We start from the raw sequence: 22,578 nt of genomic DNA, 5'->3' as shown, positions 1-22,578 counted from the left end.
CCACCACAGCAAACAAAAGGTTTTCTCTTGGTTCGTGACTCAGTTATCATCTGACAAGCAACAGTGGTCGGGGTCTATATACTGTATGGGTAGGGGAAATATGATACATTATTTTTGTTTTTGATTAACATAATGTATTGTTATCCTACAAAAATGCTCTATATCTCTTCCTCCTCATAACATTCTATGGGATCTTTAGTATTGAACGACTCCAATTTAATGTCGAGGCTGTATAGAAATCGGAATGGAATCATTAAAATCATGTTTTCTCAGTAGTAAATAGATAAGCATTTCTTCATGAAATGTGAACCCTTACAAAATAAATTGATCCCACTCCAAAAAAATCTGAATTGCATTCAGACCTGCACCGTGAACATAGCACTGAAGTACATATTCCTGATTTTCAATACTCAATATATTTATTCTGTGTTTACTACTAATAGGTAAATTGGATGCTAGGGCGGAGCTGGTGAAGATCTCAAGGTTCCAGGCAAAAACGAATGCATGAACTGCATTAAAGCTTCACCAGAAGAATTGAGAGGGAGAACTTGGAAGGGAGTTAAATATTTCGTGAAAAACCGAATTGATAAATTAATGAGAATGTCCGCAAAACGCAGTTAAGGTTAGGTTCGAAACTAAGGAAAGGTTAGGTTTGGCAGCTGGAACAATGCACAGTTTTAATGTCTGTTACATGTGTCATGTGCACTTGTTTCTGGCACATTTCAATACAACACAGAGACAATAGCTTTTATTTCAACATATTGAGTGTATTTTTTTTCTAGAATATTTGTCGACTTCTAGACACACCAATTTTGTCCAGCACTTTTATTTCAATCTTGAACGTTTTAGACGCAGTTGTTAATATGAAAGCAATTTGTATTTATTTTCTCACCATAATGTCTTGAATGTTTGAAATTTCAGGTTGATGTATTTCAATTATTAAAAAGATCGGAGGCTGCCATGGAAATTGGTATCTGAGCAGTGTTAATTTACTTGATTCTCTTCAATCTATTTTATAATTGTCATCTTATTTGTTATTTAGTTTTTTTGTTCTTTTGACTTCAAGACGGTGCCGCGAGAGTGGCTGCCTTTCCAGCAGCTTCTGTATTTTGCTTTTCTACTTTCATTTCCTTCATAACTTTGCTGCTGTGAAATGTAAATTTCTCCATTGCGAAACTAATAAAGTCAAATCCAATCCAATCCAATCCAAGAAATATGCAAGAAAAAGTATTTTTGTTCTAGCAACTTAGATTGAAAATTGAGAACATTAAAACATTGTCATTTAGGTCCCATCTGCACAGGTTGTTAATTAATATGTAATTAAAAGACAAGAGATATTTTCCATAGATTAAACATACAAATCTAAAAACTACACAAAGAGCACACCAAGTGTTGGAACTCAGCACATTGATGAAACAAAAATTTGCTGGCAGCACCAATGGGATGTAATTCACAGATAAATAATAAAGAATAGCACATTGAAAAGTCCAATACTGGATGCAGTCAAACTTTTGGTTGTGACAGAACCTGGCAGACCTACATCTGGTGCTTGATTATTCTGTTAGATATCGTGTCAGAAAATGGGAGGGGGCTTGGACCCAGTCGTACATGTGAACAAAATATTTCACAATTTATGTGTGTAAAATTTAGAATTGTCAAAAAATATACGATCATGGCTCCTGCAAAACACAATTGCTGACCTTACAGGCTCTAAATATTGCCGCTTGAAAAAAAAAATCACTGCCACCTGCTGGTAGTTTTGGTTTGACATGATTCGTTAAGTCCCCACGGTGGTGCGAAAAACCTGGAAAAATTAAATCAAGAATTATGCCATTTTCAAGTGATTTCTGAGTGAGCACAGGCAAAAAAAATTGGGTTCAAAAATCATTTTTTTATGAGTTTCATATATGTTTTTTTCATGTTTGAAATTGGTTTCCCACGGGTCAAAACTTTTGCACACCATGTCCCCACCATGTAGCAAAAACCTGCATGCGTGTGTGTTTGTGTGTGTGTGTGTGTGTGTGTGTGTGTGTGTGTGTGTGTGTGTGTGTGCGTGCGCGTTTGTGTGTGCGAGATATAAATACATGATATTGTGTTTATATTTTTTCAATGGGAGAAACTGTGTGATCTGTTTTTATGTCATTTCACATTGGCAGGCCAAACATTCACGGCCTCCCCCTTCTTCCGCCAACACACATGTAGGCAAATCTGCTGACTGCGGTATCACATTATGATTACCAATGAACGGGGTCTATTCCATTGTCATTCTACAGATGAGAAAAACCAAACACCAGCGTCAGTAAGCTTCATTAGATTCATTGATGAATTTGTTTTCCACCGCTATAATCACTTCCCCAAGTAATTTGTGTTATGTTTACGATTCAGATGTTCTCTATTAGCCTTCAAGTTAATTAATATGCTCTGTGTTGAAGTTTGAAAATGCTGCTTGAATTGATATGTGCTTGAAAGTCACTGAATACAATCTGTGTTTGTTCTGACAAAGATTTAAATAGACTCAAGTGCCTTTCTTTTTTTTTTGCTTTTTCCTGATCAAATCCCAAATATATATATATATATATATATATATATATATATATATATATATATATATATATATATATATATATATATATATATATATATATATATATATATAATGTAGCCACAAGCCAGTGTCTTATTGTGCTTGTCCCAAGCCCGGATAAATACAGAGGAAGGGAGGGTCAGGAAGGGTATATGACAAAACAAAGACACAGAGTCCTTCATTCTGAAGCACTTTCTGTACCCTCTTTTTTACAAGAAGCAATTCTCTATGAAAGAGAAGAGGATCAAATCAATCTTTATAGCCTCTCTCAACTGTAATGAGAACATATTATAGCTCAGTATTCAAATGAAAATCACTCCAAAAATTAATTTTTATCAAAGTTTCGCGCGTTGCTTTAATTGCCCACATAGAAACGACCAAATTATAATGGAATAACATTGTTAGGAAGTTATGTCAAATGGTTGGGAACCAGGAAAAATGGAATTGGTCTCCTGCATTTTCTTTCGACAAAGTAATGGTTTCCATGCAGATCGTCGAAAGCGGACATTCACACCAAGCTCTGTGAATTCAAAGTTTATTTGTGCCTTTCATCATTCATCAACAACCATCTCGATTGATCACGACCACTGTACTCAGCATGTCTAAGTTGTATCAGAGGAGTTTGTATTCTTTTCGTAGGTCGTTGATTTGTCTTGTTTCATGTCAGAAGTGGTGATTTCTAAAGTGGCGACCCACTTCAGTCATTCTTTGTCCCTTTTTGATGCAAACGTCTCAAGAAGCTTCAGCAGCTCAGTCTTGTCTGGCCCTCCCTGCTTGAATGGATGGCACAACTCAAAGGTGTCTCATTATCACACCAATACAGTCTGATTTTCAAGCCATTCTGGTTCTCTTTGAACTTGACAAGTGGAGGAACTTGAGACTTGCATCGAAGAAAGTTCACCACTTCCACCCCATGTACTTTTCTGCAAAAGCCAATTGATATCTTATCGATTGTCTAAGCCACAACACAAACACAACTGCTTGTGATGTTGACTCTTTTTTAAAAAATCCATACAATATACTGTGTGAACTAGTTTCAAAGTAGATCCTGTCAACCTACTGTATATAAGGGGCTCATGCAGGTGGCCAAGAGAAGTTGACACATTTATCACAAACATCAAGTCAAAGTTCAAGTCAAAGACCGCTTTAAACTTTTGACTGTGACCATGATGTATTTTTTTAATTATTTGACTGTCTTTCAATCAGTGGTGGGCCGTCAGGGCCTGCAAGGCCTTCTCTGTTGGCCTAAAAATATCTGAATCACAGACTAATGTGAATTATATTGTGTGCATGAATTCTTATTAAATAATTACAGATTATATTTCAGCTTCCTTTCATTGCTTTTCCCCTGTTGTGCTGCTGCCAGACAAAAAATGTGTCCACTCCATTGCCAGGGTTTTTGTCATCGTCACTCGAATTCCGAGACCCACAGAATATTGAGTTTTAGGACTACATAAACGCTCTTCTTTCATAAAAAAACTCATCAACAAAAAAAAACAAAAATGAGGTAATTCCTCAATTATATGGGTCTGGAGATATATGCGGCTGTCCAAAATACAACGAAATACATTCATATTGGTTTGCAGTGGCGGTCCGTGCATTTCACACCTAGGCCTTCAGTGAAGTCCTACTTAGTCTGACTTGAACAAATATCCCTCGTAATACCATAATTTATGACACAACGGCTGGAGATATCATTTACAAAAGCACACGAACGCAGTACTGGGCGTGGCGTCACCTTAATTGTCTACAACACAGGCTATTTTCCGGAGCAATTACACATCAATAAATCTGCATCAGCAATTAGAACTTGTCACTATACGTGATACTGCAAACCCTTAAAAATAAAAGGAAATTTAAAATCATTTGTCCACAAAGTTTTATCAAGTTCACCAAGAATATGCAATTTTTAACAAGATTTTACGCTAAAATACAAAATGTCAGTTTAATATAAGAAAAACAACAAGACGTTCACAAAACGAACTATTTGTTGAAAATAAAAGTAAACAAATCTTTTTCATTTGTTCTTGAGAATAGGCTTACCTACATGCGACAACGAGTTGTCCTCTCCTTCAGCCATTGTGGGTTAAAAAAGCGAGTAGATATACAGTAAAGTCTCGTTATATCGATATCGGATCTATCGATAGTCCCGGTTATATTGATACTATTTCTATGCACGCACTGAGAAAATTACATGCAAACAGGGTCGGATATATCGATAGTCCCGGTTATATCGATATTTTTTCAGACTCCCTTGAATATCGATATAACGAGACTTTAATGTACTTGGTTTTTCTGCTAAAGTTTCCGGGTCTGATCTGTTGTAGCTTGGTTGATTTGCATAGCGCTGCCTCCGCTGAGGGCTGAGGTAAAGTGAGTATCCAATCACAGGACGCGTACATGTCATGTTCAACGCGAGGCCCTCTAGTCGGCCTTACTGTGCCAACTCGTGATCTGATTGGCTATCGCAACTGTATATCAACTACCTGTGCCCGTTCATGTACAGCGCACAGACGCCCTCACTGTTGATTCTGAAGGCGTCGGTCAGATTTCATACAGCCTGGCGACACAAACTAGCTGAATTCTGATTGGATTAAAAACTCTGACCTAAAACTACGACACTGAAAGGAGCATAACCAAATGGATATAATATAAGAAAACAGTATGTAGAATAATTATATATTGTGATATCATGAGAGGCTAGCTCTCAGCGGGACAGGACAAGAAGTGCAATGGACGACAGGTTTGGATACAAACAAAAGGTTTTAATCAAGGGTTCCAGGGGGAATTCACAAGCAACAAAGGTTTGAATAGTGTCTCTTCCAATACTTATCAAAATAAAGTCTCTTCTGCTACTTAAATCCAAATAAAGTCTCTTCTGAGGTAAAACTGAAGACGGAGTTCTTTACAAGTCTCTAGGCCTCACCCCTCTTGACGTCCTCGTCATGTAGCCTAGCCACCTTAGCTAGGTTCAAATCCAGTATCCAGTCGTGTGGTCCCAACTGGCAATGAGTTCCACGCAGCAATCAACTTCTCCACCGAGCACAGCAATCGAGCTTGTCTTTCCCCAAGCTGCATACTCAGAGGCTCTCTGCCTTAAGAGCCTTGCTTGCCAATCCCGCCCTGATCAGCTGCAGGTGTGTGGTTGTAATTGCTGCCCTCCACCAGGTGGGGCCAAGACTCTCTCTGGGTGGAGCCATCTTAGGGGGATGTGTTTGCCCTCCAGGACACAGCCTCTCGTGACATCACACTATATATATATATATATATATATATATTTATATATTTTTTTAAAAAAAAAATATATATATATACCTTTTTAATGAAATTGACTTTTATTATAATTATGATAATGATGTCTGGTTATGTTAGGCCAGCAGAGAAGGCCTTGCTGGCTCTGACGGCCCACCACTGTTGGTTTGTATAGGAATGAAGCTGGAACAAAACGCGAACATAGAAAAAGGGAAGTGCTGGCCGCTGATGGAAATGACAAAAACATTTCCAGAGGCCATGGCCAGCGTTTTATTGGCACCCAAAGAAGAAAATACAAAATCCGAACAAATTCGGGAATGGCACTCGACGTCATATGTTTAATTCCCGAATTAATTAGTGAATGGCAGTGAACGAGTTATGCATTGAACCAATCATATTTCAGCCATCATTTGTTACCAGGGTCAGAAATCTACCTGGACGCGTTCACAATCAGTTCTGCAGGCTCTGGAGCATACAAATCAATGGCGATGAAACAGTTGCTTTAACTAATCAAAGTCTTATTTGGCAACCGAAGTGCATCCTGTCCAGAGCTCACACACTGTAACACAAGGGATAATTGCATACTGGCCAGCGCTCGTACACTGTATCAAGCTGCAGAACCAAATACATTTTTGTGTTGATTTAATGGCAGTTTTGGGAAAACTGTCGTCAAAGCTCACCCACGACGATTTGTTCCCAAAAGGCTGAAGGCTCTCAAAAAGGCTGAAGGAGGAGAAGAAATTGATATGGTTGCAGATAATAATAATAATAATAATAATAATAATAATAATAATAATAATAATAATAATAATAATAATAATGATAATAATAATATGCGACTTGAAATTGTGTAAAGAGTGTTCATGTTTGCTGCTCACCTTCAAGCGAGTGCTCAATCTAGAATAATAGATAAACTGTGAACGCCATTTTCAAGACGCACGTTTCAAGAATATATGGACATCATTTAGAAAGGTTGGACAACTCTGAAGCTAGCAAAAATATATATATATATATATATATATATATATATATATATAAAATTAAGCGCGTTAAAAATGCTGCTGTGAAATGTAAATGTCTCCACTGCGAGACTAATAAAGGCAAATCCAAATCCAAATAATATTGCAATTTTATGAGGTTATCATAAATCCACACGTTCATCATAAACATTTGAGCAGTTTAATGACAGCATTTCTTGTTTCTTCAAGTCACAAATTATTTCCTGGCCAACGACATCCTCTAGTGGTCGTGTAATAAATTACACCACACTTGCAGCTCTGGAGTGATTCAGACATAGCACTACTGAAGGCCTAGGAGTGACATGTTGTCAGAGATATGGCAGTCAGACACCGTGGACAGAGACTCGGAACCAGAAAGATCCTCCCCACTGCCGGCAGGAGACGCAGTCATCAAATGACATACGTCTGAATTCTGCGCCTCTCTGCCAAGCTATTTATTGAGAGTATATGTAAATTAAAGAGATACATTAGTAAAACATGGTTTTCTTGATTAGAATGCCACGCCTCTGGGCGTTCTGAGCACCAATTTTAATTGGTTGTCTTCTGGCGCTTGTGCAAGATGTTTAAGCCGTAAAACACTTTGGTGAAAAAGGAGTATCTCAAGCCCTAAATTCTGTGCAAGGCCGGACCTTCTAGAATCTAGATGGAGACGACAGTTTACCTTGCCGTGTCTGTTTCACTCAGATTTACTGTGGCCATCTGCGCTTTGACTGTGGGCCCATTGTTTAGTTGGTCAGCAAAGCACGGCACTTTTAAACATGATAAATTCTTATTCTCCATCACACATACGGCCCGCCACTGCTGACACCTTTCCCATTGGCAGTCAACTTGACTTCGTGTTGTTTTGATCAACATTGTGAGAAACCAAATTTCCAATGAGAGACTGTTTGCCGACTGCCCGGTAGTCAAGTGGTTAGCACACCAGCTTCACAGTGCAGAGGTCGCCGGTTCGCGTCCCGGCCGCCCTGTGTGGAGTTTACATGTTCTCCCCGGGCCAGCGTGGGTTTTCTCCGGGTCTTCCGCTTTCCTCCCACATTCCAAAAAACATGCATTGCAGGCAGATTGAAGACTCCAAATTGTCCCTAGGTGTGAGTGTGAGAGTGACTGTTGTTTGTCTTTGTGTGCCCTGTGATTGGCTGGCAACCAATTCAGGGTGTCCCCCGCCTCGTGCCCGAAGACAGCTAGGATTGGCTCCAGCAACCCCCGCCACCCCAATGAGGAATAAGCAGTACGGAAAATGGATGGATGGAGACTGCTTGCCTTGATAGGATTCTGTCGCTGTTTTTTATGTTTTGCAGTGTGATTTACAGTAAAGTCTCATTAAGTCTCGGATATATCGATAGTCCCGGTTATAGCGATACTATTTCTATGCAAGCACGGAGAAAATTACATGCAAACAGGGTCGGATATATCGATAGTCCCGGTTATATCGATATTTTTTCGGACTCCCTTGAATATCGATATAACGATACTTTACTGTATTTTCACTATGCCCGAGATGATACTGTATGTATTTGGCAGAACACTTTACCACAATCTGCTGCTGTCATGTTTAATCAAAATAATTTACATAAAATGATTGTGCTTTTAATCATTCTTGTTTACAGTCCTTGTATCACGAAAACCAGATTGTCTGGTTTCATTGAATGACATACTAAAACACAGTGAAAGTCTCAGTGAGGTTGATGACAAGAATGGATGAGGAATAGTTTTGCTCACTGACTGTCAATCTGATGGTGAGGATCTTGTGCCCCTCCCACCAGGGATGGTGGGGTGGGTGGGTGGGGGGAAGGAGTTTGCTTGCAAGGAAGCTGCAGCCAAGGACAGAGGTGCTGATCCTGATCCTGTCGTACTCAACTTCATGTCATATAGCATGAATTCTTCTTATTTAAAGCATTTTTTGCTGAGGCGCTAACTGGACACGTGGAAAATACCAATCGGTAAGTTATCTCATGGTATATAGATTTTTTGTCATTTCATAAACCAATCAAACATTTTACCAGTTCAAGACGTGAAATATATTTGCCATTTTTATTTTTTCAAACGTATTGTTTCATTGTTTGTTTATTTTTAAAGGGTTACAATATTTTACAAGACAGGCCTTGGGCTTTCACTCTTTCACTTACGGCTGTCTGATCAATGGAACATCACAGGTTTCTTCGAACGGAAAAATAATTGCCTGTTTCCCATTGCACATCAGGCATTCCCTTGGTACCCAGAATCGCATCAGAAATTTAATGAATAGAAAAAAATATATTATATGAATGAATAATAAAACTGGGGATTAACGACAGCCTCGCGGTAGAAAACAAGAAAACGCGAGGAATTGTTTCATCACCTGTGCTCAAAATCCTTGCACAAATGCCAGTCTATGTAAACATTTTTTTTGACGCTCCATACATGGTAACTGTAAGAAATGATAAATCGGGAGATTTTTGTACTCGCGACGCTGTGGTGATAACGTGAGCCTTACAAAAGTGTTACAAGTAAATAAAACACAAAAATGATTTCCTTGTTTATTTATACATTCAATTAGTATACCGATGTATTTTTTGTTTCACCTTGCAAATGAACTGTCTGTATTGTGTCAATAGTTGCTTTATAAACTGAGTAGTGTAAGTATTGTCATAATCGGGATTCTCGACCATGTCGTTGATAGAGTGCGGAAATTACTAAAGTCGCAATGGTATTTGCGGAATGGAATCCACTGGTTACTTTTGGGTACAAATCGTCGTGGGCGAGCTTTGACGACAGTTTTCTCTAAAAATCGAAATAAGCTGATCATTTTGTGATACACAAAAAGTTGAGATCAGAAAAATTACAACGAAACTTTCAAAAAATGCAAATTGCCTCTCTTCGTGACTCCCAGCAAGTGGTTTATTCGTTCGTATTATTTAAATACTTTGATACTCTACAGCTAGAATTAATCCATTTCTTACATTAAATTCGAGAGATTTCGTGACTTTTGGTTTTTATCCATAATGCGTCATAGTAGATTGATGAATAGAAAAAACGAACTGGTTAGGTATCTGTCGACGTTTCATTTGGTCAGTCACGCCGGATTTATATTTCTGTTTTAGGTCCAACTGTTGGCACCGGGCTCAGAAGCCCCCCCACCACTCCCACCCCTCAGCACACACACACTAACACACACTCATGCCCATCACTAAAGTTCCATTTTTATCGTATGAGCTGATTAAACATGCTCGGCGCTGAAGAAGGGAAGACAGATTTATTTTCCTCCAAAGACTCGGTGGAAGAGAGGCGCAAGTCTCTGCTTTCAGGAGGCAGACACCCTGCCGCTGGCAGCCTATACCCGCAGTACGGGTTCGGCCCGGAACGCTTCTGTAGTCCGACCACGACGGCAAAATCTACGGGATCCTTCATCCCCTACAGCCAGAGCGGGAACATCTACGCCGCGTCCGGCACAGCCAGGTCCCCGACATCTCTTCACTTGGACTCTTTCAATTTCTCCCCTACCGCGGGTCCCTGCAGTCACTTCAGTCCGACCTACCGGCTCGGACAAAGTCCCGGCTGCATCTACGCGCACGACAGCGGCCCAGGCCCGGCTTTCGGCAGTGTCACAATCGGCGCGGACGGCACGGCCACGAGGGCCCACGTCGACCTGTGCAACCGGCACCTGTGGTTAAAATTCCACCGCAACCAGACAGAAATGATCATCACTAAACAGGGCAGGTCAGGTGACATCGCTGGTCGATTCATATGTATTTCAAAATACGTACTTCCCTGAACAAACAGTTTTCGTCATTTCCAGTTAGTTCCTATATTTTCGCTTGGTGTGTACACATGCAACATCATTAAAATGGCATATTGAAAAAAAAAACATGCAATTGTTTTTTCTTGGATTACATATTCGAGACATTTGTTTTTGCAGGCGAATGTTCCCGTTTCTGAGTTTTAACATTGCAGGTTTAAGCCTAACTGCCCACTACAATGTATATGTGGAGGTAGCACTCGCAGATCCAAACCACTGGAGATTTCAAGGTGGCAAGTGGGTCACTTGTGGTAAAGCAGACCATGGCAGCCAAGGTACCGCCTGCGGCCACACAATCAATATAATCCAACCATATATCTACTTTGAAGAAATCTTGGATCTCTTAATTTAATAGGGAACAAAGTGTATATCCACACAGAATCTCCAAACACAGGCGCCCACTGGATGAGACAAGAAATCTCCTTCAGCAAACTGAAACTCACCAACAACAAAGGCCCGAATCAAAGCATGTCACAGGTAAATACACAGTCCATCATTTACATTGAACACCCTATTTACAAATTGGAATATCATGAATATATGAGTGATTAGTCAGATTGTTTAAAAATTAAATGACAAGATTCATTTCAGTTTATTTCTACAAAGCCATAAATCAAGATTCATAGCTTATATAGATACGATTTGGATTATTTTGAAAAAATAAGGACAAAGTTTCATTTTGCAACATCAAGGGAAATTACTAAGTAGTGTTACACTCGTATGCACATATTGTGTGTATTTGTGTGTGAATGTATATTTTAATGCAATCTCTGTATTTCTATCTAGATCAAGGGATACACACACACACACACACACACACACACACACACACACACACACACACACACATATATATATATATATATATATATATATATATATATATATATATATATATGATATGATATATATATGATTGATATGATATATATATATGATTGGATTGGATAGAATTAGATTGGATTTGCCTTTATTAGTCTCACAGTGGTGAAATTTACATTTCACAGCAGCAAAGTGATGAAAGGAATGAAAGTAGAAAAACAAAATACATGAGCTGCTGGAAAGGCAGCCACTCTCGCGGCGCCGTCTTGAAGTCAAGAGAACAAAACAAAAACAAAAAACAAATAAATAATACGACAGCACAAAGACAATATGACAAAACAAAGATAAAGAGTCATTCATTCTTCAGGACTTGCTGTAGCCTCTGTGATGACATGAAGCAGTTCTAGATGAAAGAGGAGAGGATCAAAGCGTCTTTCCACAAGTGGATCAGGGACATCATGGTGGAACGTGCATGTCGACTACAAGCTAAATGTTGAAAGCAAACACGCAGCTGTAGCATCCCCTGACGAAAAGAGATTGTCTCACATCTTCTGTCCCACATAAATCTGCTTCAATTCCAAGCCGCAACCGTTCCACATACACGTCGGCGCTCCTTTCTTCTTCTCGCGGGCTCCTCAAGCCATGCATCCATCCAGTCGCCCCAGAGCTGTCCAGCGATGGCAGTCGAATGGTACCGACATTCCTCCCATTCAAAAACAGTACTGGGGGATCAGGTTACAGACAGAGAGAGAGTGAGGCCGTTCTCCCAAAAAACAAAATGGCGTCATATGTTAAAGCCACGTGATTGGTCAAGAACCCAGCAGTGTGGGGGGAGGGGTTAAATATTAAAGAGACAGGCAGACAGAGAGAGAGAGAGAGAGAAAACACACACACGAATGGGAGAGGACAGAGCTTGAAACAAAAAAAAAAGAAAATGGGGAAAAAACAAGTAAAATCGTGAGAAAATTGATAGAAAACAGTGAAATTTGGACCCATTTCAACTTTGATAGCAGAGTGTAGACTGAAAGGTTAAATATCCCATCAATCAGGCTCCACAAATAATCCGCACATGTCATCTGTACACTTGATGCAAAAAGCTATTAACCCAGCTAAACAGATCACAATTGATGAACTAGAGACAATTATGACACAGAAAGCACCTACAAGGGATCATTCCTCAAGATGGTGAAAGAAGCCTATGTTTCTCATCAAGTGTTTAATACTGAGGAAACCGGACGGCTTGATGGAATGGAGTCCATCAAGCCATTAACGACCATCACAAAGGTAAATAAAATGACTTTATTGTACTGTACAGTTTATTTCTTTAATCATAATACTATAGCGCATTTATTATACATAAAATAAGGTATATTTTGTGTAGTTTTAAGGCTTAGAAAATTAGAAAGTAGAAAATTATGTTTTATGGGGACCTGGGAACGGATTATTCTCATTTTAATGGCTTCCTATGGGAAATTAATTTTTGGGATACACACTGTTCGCCTTACACACTCTGTCTGGGAACCAATTAAGTTTGTAAGCCAAGGTATCAGTATATATATATATATATATATATATATATATATATATATATATATATATATATATATATATATATCTCAACCAATGTGACAATGTGCTTATCCGCAGATGATCATCTTACAGTCCTTACACAAGTATCAGCCGAGGCTACACATCGTGGAGGTGACCGAGAACAGTGTGGAGGACTTCAGTGCTGATCCAAAGACTCAAAACTTCATATTTCCGGAAACTCAATTCATAGCAGTAACAGCTTACCAGAACACTGATGTAAGCATAGCCGCCAACTACTCCGGTGTTGCCGTAAAAACTACGGTTTTCATTATCCCATTCCGGGTTACGGGTTAATAATGAAAATGATGGTTTTCAATAAAAACAATAAATGAAAAATCGTCATAATAGTAAGTACTCAACGTTCATTCAAAACACTAGAACAGGTGATCAGCACAGGGCTAGCTTTTGCTTCCTATAGATGAATTGCACATGCGCACGGTAGAGATCTTGCCTGGATTCCAGAGTGACGGCTCATTCCTCCAAGAGACTCAAGGGTTAGCATCGTTCTTCGCATTGTTGTGTAATGGTATCTGCCAGAGAAAAATCAACAAAAAGTGTAAAAAGTAAAAGGAAACTACAGTGTTTTGTGAGGAATACTCCCAAGCTTTTCCAGGTCAAGAAAATTTGAAAATTACATGAGTTTGAGTTAAATTCAAACTCGCGTCAACTTTGGCTAAAAGCTGCCCGTATAAATGATTACAATTCCCGTAAAAAAGCGGAACTGCAGAGAGCTTACTGCGCTTGTGCACGTTATGATTTTATCAATCCGACCGTACGCAGCGATAAAAAAAATACAGGTAACAGCCGATTTATGACCGGTGCGAGTTACGAACACCTGCACTGACAACCATGACCGCCAGACCCCTTTTTTTTATTCTATGGCTGGGACCGCTACGGTCAGATCTGCAGCGTGTTTGCGATGCATTTGGTAGAATAAAGACTCAAGATGCTCCTTCTTGTTTAAATTGAACAAGTAAGATGTTTATTTGCCGGAGCACAAGAGAAACCGCTTCTTCTGGACCCCTGCATATCACTAGACTTTTCTGGTTTTAAAAGTTGGCAGGTACGTGTAAGGAAGAAAAAGTAAGGACAAGGGACAAGCAAAAGCCATTTCTTGTTATGATTGTAAGTCACTGGGCATGATGTATTGTTTAGAGGAGACATTAGACAGTACTTTAATTGTACACATTTTGTCCTATTTTATCTATAGATTACACAGCTGAAAATCGACCACAACCCTTTTGCCAAAGGATTCAGAGATAATTATGATTCGTGAGTATTGATTTGTATTTTTTTTTTTGCCAAATATGGTCTAAAAATAGAAAATATTTGTCAGGGAAGTCTTCTTGCTCTTGCTGCTGTCTTTTTAAAAATATTTGTTAAAAAGATTGATAGTGCAATAACAACCAATATGCAGATAACATTGATATTTTTGAATTGTAAGTTATCTCAATTTGATGAAGCAAAAATGTGCGTCGCCATTTTTATATATATATATATATATATATATATATATATATATATATATATATATATATATATATATATATAGCGGCTGGATAGCTCAGTAGATAAGGCCTCGGTTTGGCATATGGGAGACGAGGGTTCGAATCCCACTTGTGGCAGAGAAAATGAGCAGAAATGAGCACAATGACATCATCCAGTGTGGGTCCTTGGGCAAGACCCTTCACGCTAATGCCTACCTCATACAATGATGAGAGACAATAAATGGAATGACATGCCGGCTCAGACGTCGCCCGGCCAAAAAGGTCTGCGTCAGGTGCTGGGGAACCAGAGCACCCTGATGAAAAATGGGCTACTGGAACAAAGCGGAGATGGACGAGATGCGATAACATGGCTCTGTTGGAATGCTACTACTCAAGCAACCCTAGTCAGAGGGGTTACATGCGGAGAATGGGGGCTGAATGGTTACTTCGAAACCCACAGTCACGGTTGACCACGAAACAACTAGTAGCTCAGTGTTCCAATATCCACAAACGGCAATTGCTATCACAACTTGAGATTGATGAGGTACAACACAAATTCCGAGGTGAAGGGCCCCAGGCTGCCACATCACAGGAAGAGGTTCAACCAGAGATTGGGAGGCAAGCCCCAATGAATAATGAGATTGGGAAGCCAGCCCCAATAAATGAAATGCTGAGCGAGGCAGCAAATGACCTGAGAAATAAGATCATGGCAAGAATGAAAACTGGGCAACGAAGGCACCGATTACAACGGCTATGTGAAGTACCACCTGAAAGTCTCATGGAAACTGTGAATGCAGCACTGAGAACGGTCCCGACCGGAACGATCACGGAAACCAATGAGCTGATATACACCTCAGCATCAGTGATCCTAGACATGCTTGGCTACAAGAGCAACCATGAGAGCCACGAGATTCATTACCCACCATGGAAAAGACGGTTGGAGGCTAAGATCAAGGCGGCTCGGAAAGATGTGAGTCAATTGACGGAGACCCAGAGAGGTGTGAATAAAAGGTCAATACCCAAGAGGTACATGCAGATAACCATACCTGAAGCACTCGAAACTGCCAAACAAAGGCTCCAGGCCTTGGCCAGTCGCCTAAAGAGGTACACGAAAGAGAATGAGGCCAGAAGAATAAACAGGCTGTTCGCAACACAACCTGCGAAAGTGTACGCTCAGTGGCAGGGTTCTAACAGCAGAGCAGACCCTCCAAGGCTGGAAACTGAAAGATACTGGAAAGGCATATGGGAGAAGGAGGTCGCACATAACAGCAGTGCACAATGGCTGGTGACTCTGAAAGAGGAGCACAGCAACCTCCCTGAACAGAACCCAGTTACCATCACAGCGGCAGATATACAAGGAAGAGTCTCAGGTATGAAAAACTGGACGGCACCAGGCCCGGATATGGTCCACACCTACTGGCTAAAGAAACTCACAGCTCTCCACGAGCGCCTAGCAGCACAAATGAACCAGCTGCTGATGGATGGGACTCACCCAGGATGGCTAACCGAAGGGCGAACAATCCTGATCATGAAGGATTCCTCAAAGGGTGCAGTTCCTTCCAACTATCGGCCAATAACCTGTCTCTCCACAACATGGAAGCTCATAATAAGTGGACACATGGATCAATACATGAGCAAAGCACAGAAAGGCATTAGTAGAGATACTAGAGGTGCCAAACATCAGCTGCTGGTTGACAGAACAGTCGCTCAAGACTGCAGGTCCCGACATACCAACCTGTGCACAGCCTGGATTGATTACATGAAAGCATATGACTCGATGCCACACACATGGATCAATGAATGCTTGGAGTTGTATAAGGTCAACAGGACCCTGAGAGCCTTCGTTGCAAACTCGATGAGGATGTGGAAAACCACGCTTGAAGCCAATGGCAAGCCACTAACGCAAGTGTCCATCAAATGTGGCACATACCAAGGTGATGCACTCTCCCCACTGCTGTTCTGCATAGGACTGAACCCCCTCAGCCAGATAATCGCCAAGACAGGCTATGGATACCGCCTCAGAAATGGAGCTACGATCAGTCACCTCCTCTACATGGATGACATCAAGCTGTATGCTAAGAACGAAAGGGACATAGACTCCCTGATCCACACAACCAGGATCTACAGCAGTGATATCGGAATGTCATTCGGGCTGGAGAAATGTAGTCGGATGGTGACTAAGAGGGGCAAGGTAGTCCACACTGAAGGGGTCTCACTCACAGTAGGAACAATAGCAGACATTGAAAACAGCTACAAGTACCTCGGTATACCACAGGCCAATGGCAACCTCGAATTAGCAACAAGGAAAGCGGCTACGACCAAATACCTCCAGCGGGTGAGGCAAGTCCTCAGAAGCCAGCTCAATGGCAAGAACAAGACCCGGGCAATAAACAGCTATGCCCTGCCAGTGATCAGATACCCTGCAGGAATAATAAGGTGGCCAAAGGAAGAGATTCAGACCACGGATGTTAAGACCCGAAAACTCCTCACCATGCACGGAGGGTTCCATCCCAAGTCCAGCACCCTGAGACTGTACACAAGCCGTAAGGAAGGAGGCCGGGGACTAGTGAGTGTGAGAGCCACTGTCCAGGATGAAACATCCAAGCTCCATGAATACATCAAAGAGAAGGCTCCAACGGATGATGTACTCAGAGAATGTCTCAGACAATGGGGAACAGAGGATGAGGTGCTGGAAGAGGGACAATCATGGGAGGAAAAGCCCCTACACGGGATGTACCACCGAACCATAGCAGAAGTGGCTGATCTCAAGAAGTCCTATCAGTGGCTAGAGAGGGCTGGCCTAAAGGACAGCACAAAGGCACTCATCCTGGCTGCTCAAGAGCAGGCCCTGAACACCAGAGCCATAGAGGCAGGGATATACCACACCAGGAAAGACCCAGGTGTAGGTTGTGCAAAGAGGCACCTGAGACAATCCAACACATAACTGCAGGGTGTAAGATGCTGGCAGGGAAAGCCTACATGGAGCGCCATAACGAGGTGGCTGGCATAGTCTACCGAAACATCTGTGCGGAGTACGGACTGGAAACCCCAAGATCAAAATGGGAAACACCTCCCAAGGTGGTGGAGAATGACCGAGCAAAGATCCTGTGGGACTTCCCGATACAGACCAACAAGATGGTAATGGCCAACCAACCAGATATCGTGGTCATAGATAAAGGGGAAAAGAAAGCCGTTGTCGTGGATGTAGTGGTCCCGAGTGATGGTAACATCAGAAAGAAGGAACATGAGAAAATGGAGAAATACCAAGGGCTCAGAGAGGAGCTGGAGAGAGCCTGGAAGGTAAAGGTGACAATCGTGCCTGTGGTGGTCGGGGCACTCGGGGCAGTGACCCCCAAACTCGGATTGCAACAGATCCCAGGAACAACATCGGATATCTCGGTCCAGAAAAGTGCAATGCTGGGAACAGCGCGGATACTGCGCAGAACCCTCAAGCTTCCTGGCCTCTGGTAGAGGACCCGAGCTACGGTGACAGTCGTGCCTGTGGTGGTCGGAGCACTCGAGGCAGTGACCCCCAAACTCGACGAGTGGTTGCAACAGATCCCGGGAACAACATCGAATATCTCGGTCCAGAAAAGCGCAGTGCTGGGAACAGCACAGATACCGCGCAGAACCCTCAAGCTTCCTGGCCTCTGGTAGAGGACCCAAGCTAAAATGGGAGACAGACACCACCCATGGTGAGTGAGACGCGGATTGTATATATTTATATATACAGTAAAGTCTCGTTATATCGATATTCAAGGGATTCCGAAAAAATATCGATATAACCGGGACTATCGATATATCCGACCCTGTTTGCATGTAATTTTCTCCGTACGTGCATAGAAATAGTATCGATATAACCGGGACTATCGATATATCCGATATCGATATAACGAGACTTTACTGTGTATATATATATATATATATATATATATATATATATATATATATATATATATATATATATATATATATATATATATAGCATGCCCCATAGACAGTAGGTAATTAGGTAGGGTAGGTTATTGTAGGGCCTGTCTACCTACGCATGTAAAGCCTGGACCCATCAGATTGCGTGGAGGAAACCACTATACTGGTTCAACGGGCATGAAGGTGGGCCCAGCAAAGCGTGGAGCGCAAGTAGGGCACAGTGAGACACGCGGAACACTGTGCTCATCCACTGAATCCCGACCCATCCCCAGTTGTCTTGACTCTATCTTGTCACTGAGTTCAGATGGGCTATGACCAAGAAGTGAGGCAGACGACATTGCGCAACTCCCCTTCACTTTAATCAAACTCACGCGCAAGTCATCTTCACCACCCTCCATTCCAGTGAAGATGGTCATCTTGCCAAAGAGGACAAACACTATATGTGTGTGTGTGTGTGTGTGTGTGTGTGTGTGTGTGTGTGTGTGTGTGTGTGTGTGTGTGTGTGTGTGTGTGTGTGTGTTTTCATTGTAAGCAAAATATAAAATGGGTTGCTGGATGTATTAAACCTGTGCAGCATGTTTATGACTTTTTTTTTGTTTTTCAGGATGTACACAGCTTCCGACAACGACCGTCTCACCCCTTCGCCGACCCTCTCTTCGGGTGCCCACCAGATTGTCCCCAGTTCCCGTTACACCATGCAGCCCCTCTTACAGGACCAATTTGTCAGCAACTTCACACAAAAGCGTTTCTCCAACAGTGAGCGAACTGTGCCTCAAACCAGCAGTTTTCTCTCTTCTCCAATGGAAGACCGAGCCTCTCAACGATGGTTTGTCACAGGAATGCAACATGATACAAGCAGCAGCCCCAGCCACAAGTTCGATCTGACACCCTATGAGGGGAACTACTCCAGCTCCCTGCTCCCTTATGGTATTAAATCACTTTCCATGCAATCATCCCATGGTGTCACCTACTACCCAGACTCTCCTTTCAGCAACATGGCTAATGTGTGGGGCCCGAGGGCCACATACCAGAGAAAGTTGACTCCAAGTCTGCCTTGGACCCCAAGGCCGAGACCCACTGCTGGTTACCCCGAAGACTCTGAGAAAGTTAATCGACAGTTCGAGGATGATGTGACTGGTGAAGGCCTGACGTCTTCATGGGCCGAGACACGGCCATCTTCTCTTTCTGTTGCCAAGAGTGATTCTTATATGCCATTCGGCAAGCGAAGGTGTTTGTCTCTTCATGGGCCAAGCACAGAGGACTCACCCGTCAACATTAAGTGTGACAACATTGTCTCCCTTGCCGGTGGTTCGTATTGCAAGGAAGCGCCTTCAACCAAAGGGATGGCATCTTTTTATTCATTTTACACAAGTAATTGAACATATGGTACAATATTTTTATGACATAAACACATCTCCCGTGTCTCTGCTGTGATATATTTTCTGTGAACAAATAAAATACCACACATATTATTTATTCATTCAAACTAAAGGTTGGAAGACGGTATGATGGCATAAAGCCACCTGTACTTTTCTTGCATTATTTAACCACACCATGTTGTGATTTACAGCTGATTGGAAGATTAGTTTTAAGTGTTTGAAGTTTAATGTATTCAACAATGTTTTGTAAGTCGAATTCTATATCCATGACAGAATTTGTCTTTGCATGAGGTTTCTGTTTACAGATTATTTACAGAATGGCAATATAAAACGAGTGAGTGCACTGTCAAATGTGAAAAAAGTATGTTGCTTACACATTTCCAATGTTCTGTTGTTTGATGCTAAAAAGCCATTGTCCTCTATGGAGTAGATGGAAAATTAATTTCCAAACAATCTTGCATGTTCATAAAAGCATTTGGTTGAAGTACAAATAGATGTTTTAACTTGCAAAAGGTGTTGCGAGCAGAAGCTTATGCATTTGACACATCTTTTTACGAATAAAATACGTCGTGCTCTTGAACACACCACGTCTGACATATTTCCTTGAGTATCTGACTGCATGTACGTATGTAAAGGAATACAAAACTGACATACAGCATATTCTTCTAAAACCAACTTTTTTTTTCTTCCATTTAAAAAAAAACATCAGAAATGGTTCAAGGAGATTGATCAATTTACTTGGTTCCTGTTGAAAGATAGTTCACCAATAACACAATAATAATTTATTTCAATCATGCTTTCACTGCAGCTGCACCAAAGCCATTTCCTGAACATTTAACTGAAAATAATAATACAACAGAAGACAAAACAATAATAGTAATTGTAAACATTGTAACAAGCTGTTAAGGATGAAAGTGAAGAATCAAAGTCTCCTTTCTCCAATTGATCAGAGATAAGTTAAAACATGAACAAGGACCTGGGGTATCCGTTGACGAATTGGTTCACTTCTCTGTGCCACTTTGATGTGCTTTCATTTCAAGCGGCAACACTTTCAAATCCACATGGGCACTCCACGCCATTCTGATGAAAACATTCATTCACCTGAAAAGGATGTCTGTTTTAAAGGAAGAAGTGTTGGATTAGGGACAGTAGATGTGTTCACACTCTAGAGCATATAATGGCTTTATATGAAAGTTGAACTGTATCTGGGTGTTCTTGGGCGTTAAATAAAGCATCGCGGAGGAATGCTAAAATGTTTCCTTAAAGGACAACCCACACCTCCGGACAAGTTGCGTCCATCATTTGTAAAATCACTTCTAATGACTTCTACTGACCGCATTTGACAAAGATTCCACCGCATATAGATATATTTTACGTTTTAAAAGTCACACTGAATATTCAAGAAGTCTTGTTTTCGAGTTGATGTCGATGCCGGAAGTGATGTCACATTTGGTAGGCTGACCGAGAAAGCGACACAAAATGCATTTTGGATACTTTTTTTCACCTGAAAATACCGTGTTGATTGCAAAATTAGACGGAAAACTACATAAATAATGTGATGGTGAATCATTGTGTGGCAGCCAATTGCGGTAACACGCATAAAGAATGTGTAAGTTGACACAAATTCCCAGCGGAAAAACTAGCCATTTCCAACGGAGCAGAGCGGGAGTGCACGAGCCGGAGGCGAACGAGGAGCTAAGCGCAGTTAGCGATTCGCCACTTGGATAGCGGAAGTTTGATGCATGTTTACTCAATTAGTCACACTGCATGCTAACTGTGAGCTCACCTGGTGAAAGTGAGCAATCGCCATATTAGTGGAGCAAACCCATCGGACAAACATCCATTTTCCACCGTGTCATTTGTTACTCTGGAGCGCTGTCGAGCTCTCTCGTCTCAACATCTCCGATGTTCGTGTGCTGCTCAAATTGTGCCGCTGTCCCTTTTGTGTGTGTGCGTAAAACCCACAGCTCTGTCTAGCCCACATTTTATCCAATCACGGGCGGCTTTACGGCTTATACGCAGCTCTATATACTGGACAAAACGCCGCTTGTGCGCCATCTTGTGCATTTTCTGGGCTGCTACATCGGAGTCCTGATCTCCACTGGTTTCATCGCTTGCAAAATTGATACGGAAGGACTTTTTGAATTGATTGCAAACATTTATGCTTTCCTCTTCAGAACTATTTGAATCATATTCATAACTGGATGAGTAACAAGAAAGCATCTTCATCGAAACTGAATACGTAGAATAACAAAATATAGGAGCTGCTGTAAAGGCAGTCACATTTAAGACAAAACAAAACATTTTTTCATGTATAACAGCAAGACCAATACAAGAGAATTTAAAATGAATAGATCAATTCTTGTCTCCTGTTCTTTTATGGAAAAGGATATTATTCATTCCTTGCTTAGAACCATTCAACAATGATGCCTGCCTTACACACACACACACACACACACACACACACACACACACACACACACACACACACACACACACACACACACACACACACACACACACACACACACATACATATATACACGTTTTGCTACATGGTGGGGACAAGGACTGGGCAAATGAACTCAACCGCTTTTTCAATCGGTTTGACAAGTCGTCTGTCGCCCCCGGCCCACCGTCAACTTCACCTGTAGCTGCACATGCACCAACTCTCACTGGGGCCTTCCCCTCCCTGCCCCCTCTCACGACCAGCTTCCCGCAACCAACAACTGCCCTCCCA

At 41.4% G+C, this 22,578-nt stretch overlaps 1 protein-coding gene across 1 annotated transcript; it reads left to right on the top strand.

The window, feature by feature from the left end:
* The first annotated feature begins 9,982 nt into the window (after positions 1–9,982).
* LOC148896112 (eomesodermin-like) lies at positions 9,983–20,418 on the top strand. The gene is made up of 6 exons (XM_088998362.1): positions 9,983–10,551; positions 10,751–10,905; positions 10,986–11,107; positions 13,100–13,258; positions 14,253–14,314; positions 19,064–20,418. Exons 1-6 carry the CDS (start codon positions 10,058–10,060, stop codon positions 19,836–19,838), a joined length of 1,767 nt encoding a protein of 588 aa, XP_088854488.1. The 5' UTR covers positions 9,983–10,057; the 3' UTR covers positions 19,839–20,418.
* The last annotated feature ends 2,160 nt before the right edge of the window (positions 20,419–22,578 follow it).

The sequence above is a fragment of the Hippocampus bargibanti genome, linkage group LG06 (assembly GCF_051943395.1).
Source record: "Hippocampus bargibanti isolate YZ-2025 linkage group LG06, ASM5194339v1, whole genome shotgun sequence".
Lineage (NCBI taxonomy): Eukaryota > Metazoa > Chordata > Actinopteri > Syngnathiformes > Syngnathidae > Hippocampus > Hippocampus bargibanti.
This window is presented reverse-complemented; position numbering and strand designations above follow the sequence as displayed.

Bases quoted from the DNA above. Each gene is read 5' to 3' on its own strand.
- LOC148896112 (XM_088998362.1), top strand. From the start codon at position 10,058: ATGCTCGGCGCTGAAGAAGGGAAGACAGATTTATTTTCCTCCAAAGAC. The intron at 10,552-10,750 runs GTCAGGTGACAT...TTGTTTTTGCAG, and splicing joins ATCATCACTAAACAGGGCAG to GCGAATGTTCCCGTTTCTGA. The intron at 14,315-19,063 runs GTGAGTATTGAT...TTTGTTTTTCAG, and splicing joins TTCAGAGATAATTATGATTC to GATGTACACAGCTTCCGACA.